At 48.9% G+C, this 5,551-nt stretch overlaps 1 protein-coding gene across 3 annotated transcripts; it reads right to left on the reverse strand.

Moving 5' to 3' along the window:
* Positions 1–1,533: 1,533 nt before the first annotated feature.
* Positions 1,534–5,436, reverse strand: CIRBP (cold inducible RNA binding protein). Of its 3 annotated transcripts, none has more exons than XM_008930647.3 (7): positions 5,296–5,436; positions 5,093–5,199; positions 4,504–4,642; positions 4,330–4,414; positions 4,159–4,223; positions 1,858–1,950; positions 1,534–1,693 (listed from the first exon to the last, which is right to left on the reverse strand). In XM_008930647.3, exons 1-6 carry the CDS (start codon positions 5,396–5,398, stop codon positions 1,946–1,948), a joined length of 504 nt encoding a protein of 167 aa, XP_008928895.1. In that variant the 5' UTR covers positions 5,399–5,436; the 3' UTR covers positions 1,534–1,693; positions 1,858–1,945. The 3 variants fall into 3 exon arrangements, with proteins under 3 accessions (XP_008928895.1, XP_008928894.1, XP_008928893.1); XM_008930646.3 differs by having other exon boundaries at positions 1,538–1,693; positions 1,858–3,831; positions 5,296–5,435; XM_008930645.3 differs by having other exon boundaries at positions 1,538–1,693; positions 1,858–4,223.
* Positions 5,437–5,551: the final 115 nt, after the last annotated feature.

A 5,551-nucleotide genomic window follows, 5' to 3' on the forward strand; every position in this document is an offset into this window, starting at 1 on the left:
AGGATCATCGCTGTCCCCTCACGGCCGCCGCCACCTCCGCGGGGCCGCCATTTCCCCCGCGCTGCAAGACCCCGTCCCTCAGAGCCGCCATTTTCCCCTCAGGGTCGTCCTTCCGCGCTCAGGGCCGTCATGTCTCCCTCGGGGCCGCCATTTCCCTCTCACAGCAAGACCCCTTCCCTCAGACCTGCCATTTTCCTCTCGGAGTCGTTCTTCCTCCCTCAGACCTGCCATTTTCCTCTCGGAGTCGTTCTTCCTCCCTCATGGCCGCCATTCCCCCCTGAGGGCATCAGTTCTCCCTCGGGGTCGCCATTTCCCCCTCACAGCAAGACCCTCAGGGCACCCATTTCCCCCTCAGGGCCGTCTCTCCTCCCTCGGGACCGTCACTGCCCTTCCAGGGCCATCATTTCCCCCTCAGGGCCACCCTTTCCCCCTGAGAGTCACCATTTCTCTATCACAGCAAGACCCCCTCCCTCAGAACCACCATTTCCCCCTGAGTGTCACCATTCCCCCACCACGAGGGCCATTCCCGCCCCCGAGGTGGACACTGCTGGAAACAGGAGCGTTTTGAGCATTTCTAAACACCAGTCTTGTTCCTCCACAGACACTCCAGGCTGACCAGGGCTCTGTCACTGCCCTGCACCACCACTCTGCTCCCAGATTTCTCTCAGGGAAGGGCTCAAGCTGCCCAGACACACAGGACTTTAAAAAGGGCATTTTTGTTAAAAATGGGTCACCCAAGCTCACACCAGATGTCACATCAGCCACATGGCACCCAAACAAATTCCCGAGGATGCCACTTGGTTCTACATCCAGCAATTCCCTCATCTATCTGTGCAACACGTCATTATTGCAGCGCTGTAATTAGCAATGCCAAAAATAACAGCACTTCCACCCAGGCTCTATTTTTGTATCTATTCATTATTCCTACCTGCACTAAAGCATTCCATTTAGGGAGGCCTTAAAAAGCATTACTTTCTAAGTATTTTCAGCTTGAATTCATTTAAACTTTCACCTGACTACATTTTTCTCAGCAAAGATTCCACACACTCTTGAGCTTTCGTTATATTTAATATCCTTCTGGGGCTCTTATTACTGGGAAATGATGTGTAAGGAGTCCTCAGGGCTCATGAGTGAGCACCTCACTTACCACCTCACCAAATTCCAATTTTATCCATTAAAAAAAGGAGAGAAAAAGGCAGAACAAAGCAATCAACTGTTAAGACAAGAAAATCGGGCAGGAGCAGCTGAGACCATCAGAAACTCACTGCCCTCACCCCTCATTCTGCCATACCCTGGTCTGAAACAGTGTCAGCCTCTCCCAAGATAAATCCTACTAATTAGTGAGCTGCCACATTTTTGGAATTTAACCAAAAACAAGACCTCGTTTTCCATGAAGATCAGGCATCGATCTGCTTGGAGCCCCAACCACCACAGCACTGGTGTGTTCTGTGCTCTGAACTAGGCTGTGCACCAGTAAGTTTCTTGCCAAAAAAACATTCTTATGTTTCCCACGAAAGTACCACAGAGATTTGGTTTGTTTTTTTTTCCACATTGCAGTATTTTATTCTGGCTTAACTGACTTGTTCAATTGACCCCATGTAAAAACAGCACCACCACTGCTCTGGGCTCTTCATCTCCCCACTGCACTCAGGGTCTGTCTGTCCTTCTCGGTCTTCTCTGATGCCTTTCAGTGCTGAAATGAAATAAAAGAGAATTGGAAGGGGGATAAAGATATGGGGACCCCCAAAAGAGGGTTAACTGGACCACTCGGAGCACAAGGCTGTGAAACAGGGACACACCAAAGCTTTTGGGTCAGGAAAAGCTCGGGGGGCAAGGGGTGGACAGAAGGGACGTTACCTGGTTGGCAAACTCAGTCTGGCACCCCTGGAACGCAGCTCTGCTCCCTCAGGATCCGCTCAGGCTCCGGGCCGTGCCCCTGGTCCCTTCAGCCTGCCAAAGCAGAGAGGCATTAACAGGAACGCCGGGCAGAGGCTGCACGTCCCCCACCTCCCCACACAGCTCACAGCGTACGAGGGTCTCACAAGCCATCGCTGAACCCATCACACCACAAAGCACAGTCTGGGAAAACTGTTCCGGGCCGGCTGCTGCCCGTGCTCAGCCAGCCCATGGATTGGATCCCTAAGCAGAGAGTTAACACTTGGACATGGCTGCTTAGGAAGTGTGGGCCATGGGAAAAAGTTAATGGCAACAAGTAGGATGGCAAAGAAAGCTACAATTAAAGTGAGCAACTTAATGAAGTCTAGGAAGAGTCTCAATAGATGAACACATATCGAGTCAGGGAGTTCGTTCCCATCTTGCTTCCGTACCTACAGCAAGACACGGCTGCATGCCCAACTCTGATCTGTGGAACCCAAGGTGTGCCACAAGCCAAAGGTTGCATACGGCATGGGTTAAACGTTTTTCCAGCAGCTGACCAAAATTGTCAAAAGGAATATTTCACAGGTACATTAGACTTTCAAATGAGCTCTCAACAAGAGGAAGGATGCGGACATGAGCAAAAGGAGTTACCTCGAATTACAGGACTATTTCCACATATGAACTAGCCAAGAGAGCAGCTCTCGTCTCAGAGGTTTCTGTTGGAGGCACAACACTTCTTTTCTCCAAGGACACTGCAGTTTCCATTTGCTAGCAAAGAATTCTTAGAACTTGTAAGCAATGACACAGCTACCTAAGCCCGGCATTCCCCTACATCGCACACGCGCTCGGCACGCAGGGAACAGCCCAGGGACTACAGCACTGGCTCTTCTCTACAGCTTCCCAGTGTAGGCTACAGCAGGTTTTGAGCAAACATCCATTAGGCCTTCCTGACATTCCAGCTGCGCTTTGCTCCTAACACACCCTCAGGTTTGTAGTTCCAGCCTCTAGACAAGTTGGACCGTTTTATGTGAAATTTGTTGGCCAATTCACATGTCAAGACCGATTTTAGGATTAAATTCCAGCACTTGGTCAATCGTCTGGCTGGCTCTGCCACTATCCCTAATCTTCTCCTCTCGCTCCCAGATTGTTCTTCGTCTCCAAGGGTTGTTTTGTGCAATGAAATGTAAATGTCAGGAGCAGAGTTCATTTCAGACGGTCTTTTAATAGGCTTCGTAAAGCCAAAGAAAACTGTATACAGGAATCCTTTACCACTTCAAATACAACAGCAATGGAATATGCATATTTCTTCCAGTAAAAAAGGACAATATAAATAAACATTTTCAAGAACCTCTTTATGGTAAGTTTGCAAGTCTAGTTCTGGGTCATTTACATCGTTACAACAGTAAAAATACCGTTATGCGGGTTGAACATACAAGCACGTTTCTCTTTAGATATATCAAGGTGGTTTGCCTTCCAACGGAACCCAGGCCGCATTCCTACCTTGCTACACTAAAGGAATGTTACAAAAGACGAAGGTAATGCACTTGAAAAAAAAAAAAATAGTCCACAGCTTGTTCAGCTTCCAGTGAACATCGGTTCAAAGTCCTTTCTAGCTCAAAAGAAACTGAATTGGGGCCCCAACTTTAAAAAAAAAAAAAAAAAGTAACACCTTGGCTCATTCATGGAGGATAAAATAAAATCTGAAGTGCTTTCAAAAAAGATTAAAACCACTTGAAAGCAGAGCTTTCTCCAAGACAGTCTAATCAGACCATCTCATTTCAGAAGCTGCCAGGCTGTGTTTGACAAGATCAGAACTGATAATACTACAAAAGTGAAAATACAAGTAGATGTACTACACAATAACCATTTCAGCGAAGCTCCAAAAATCTTTATAAATACAGCCATTGGAAGGACGATCTTGAGTCAGGAAGGATTTTTACTCGTTGTGTGTAGCTGAGGACAAGAAGCAGGCACAATTGTAAAGGCACTGAAGCAAAGACAAGTTCCAGCATTTTACTCCCTTGCATTATTCCGAGGCTACTGCTACTTGGCTACTGTGAGATCCCCCACCCGCGGGTCAGAGCGTAAGGGCAGCCAGAACAACCTTTTTAACACTTGCTTTGCCTTAGATCCGAGCAACTCCTGCACATGCATTAAATTAGAATCTCCCGGCACCACCACGTCCACAGCCTGAGCCTGCCCCACTCCAGGCTCAGGCTCAGCAGGTTCAGAGCTCCTACAGCACACGGACTCAGCGCTCCCGCTCGGAGCGGCACTTACCGTAACTGTCGTAGCTGTCTCTGTAGGAGCCTCCCGAGTTCCTGTCTCCATAGCCACCTTGACTCCTGCGGGACAAACAGCACCTGCTTCACACCTGCTCAACCCCTCCTGTGACCCCCCCCGGGGCTGGCAGAGCTCCCCCACGGCCCCCGGCGCCGCACGGGCCCTTACCTGCTATTATAGTAGTCTCTGGAGCCGTTATAGCCTCCGCTTCTGGAGTCGAATCTGCTGCCGCCATAGCCTCTCTCTCCACCTCCTTGGAAGAACAGCACACGTAGATTTATTAGGCAGTCTGACAAGTGACACCCCCCCTCCAGGCCCCGTGGGTCACCCACACGCTCTCACCTCTGGAGAAGCCACGGCCCCGGCCTCGGCCCCCGCGGAAGAAGCCCCGGCCCCCCGAGGACCCCCCTCTGTAGCCACGGGATCTGTTCTCGGAGGATTTCCCAGCCTGGTCCACTCGGATCTGACGCCCATCTACGGACTGAAACAGAACCACAATCAGCCCACACAAAGGTCAAATATCTAAACAGCCAAGCACAGATGCAGTGAGTTACACAGCTTCACCATCAGCCAAGCACTACCACAATTTACTGATTCTTACACAAGGAACGCTTTATGTCCTGTCACAACTGAGCCAAAAAGACAAATAAATTGGTATTTAAACTGGATATAATTCCCATTGTATAGGAATTCCTATAGAATTCCACTCTTTCACAGTTACACAGGTAAAACCATAGAATTTTTGTAACAGGTATAAATTGCTAAACACACATTTGTAACATCATGAAACCATCTTATTTACATTTGTATAATTTCATGGCCTTAAAACACTAGCATTTATCTGTTTTCCCACACAGACTGAACAACAGCACATCTCTCCTGATTCTCTTATGTTTTTGGTAATAAAGAATCAGTTCCAGGGCCTCCTCACCTTTCCATTCATGGCCATCATTGCGTCCTTTGCATCATCGATGTTTTCAAAAGTAACAAACCCAAAACCTCTGGATCTCTGAGTTTCTCTGTCTTTAACCACCACGACTGTTGAAAGGATGGAAAAAAAAAAACCAACACATCAGCACCTGGGGAATGTAACAAGCCAGTGGAAGCCAGCACGGCTTGGTTCTGCAGTCTCACCTTCCGAAATCTGTCCGTATTTAGAGAAGACTTGCTCCAACGACTGCTCGTTGGTGTCGAAACTGAGCCCGCCGACAAAGAGCTTTCCCTCGTCTGATGCCATCCTGACCTGCCAAACCAGCAGAACCAAGTCAGCGACTCACAAAACACATTCCCAACGAGGTCCGAAAGACTAAACCGTTCTAAGGCCACCTACGACAACAGCGATGTGGGCTCACCGCCGCACGAGGCTCCTCACACGCCACCGAGGCCGCGA

This window comes from Manacus vitellinus, unplaced genomic scaffold, assembly GCF_001715985.3.
Source record: "Manacus vitellinus isolate BGI_N305 unplaced genomic scaffold, ASM171598v3 scaffold_99_pilon, whole genome shotgun sequence".
Classification (NCBI taxonomy): Eukaryota; Metazoa; Chordata; class Aves; order Passeriformes; family Pipridae; genus Manacus; species Manacus vitellinus.

Excerpts from the sequence above, each read along its gene's own strand:
- CIRBP (XM_008930645.3), bottom strand. The coding sequence starts at position 5,398 with ATGGCATCAGACGAGGGAAAGCTCTTTGTCGGCGGGCTCAGTTTCGAC. Across the intron at positions 5,200-5,295 it reads ATACGGACAGATTTCGGAAG|TCGTGGTGGTTAAAGACAGA; the intron begins GTGAGACTGCAG and ends TCCTTTCAACAG. Across the intron at positions 4,224-4,329 it reads AGAGACTACTATAATAGCAG|GAGTCAAGGTGGCTATGGAG; the intron begins GTAAGGGCCCGT and ends TTTGTCCCGCAG.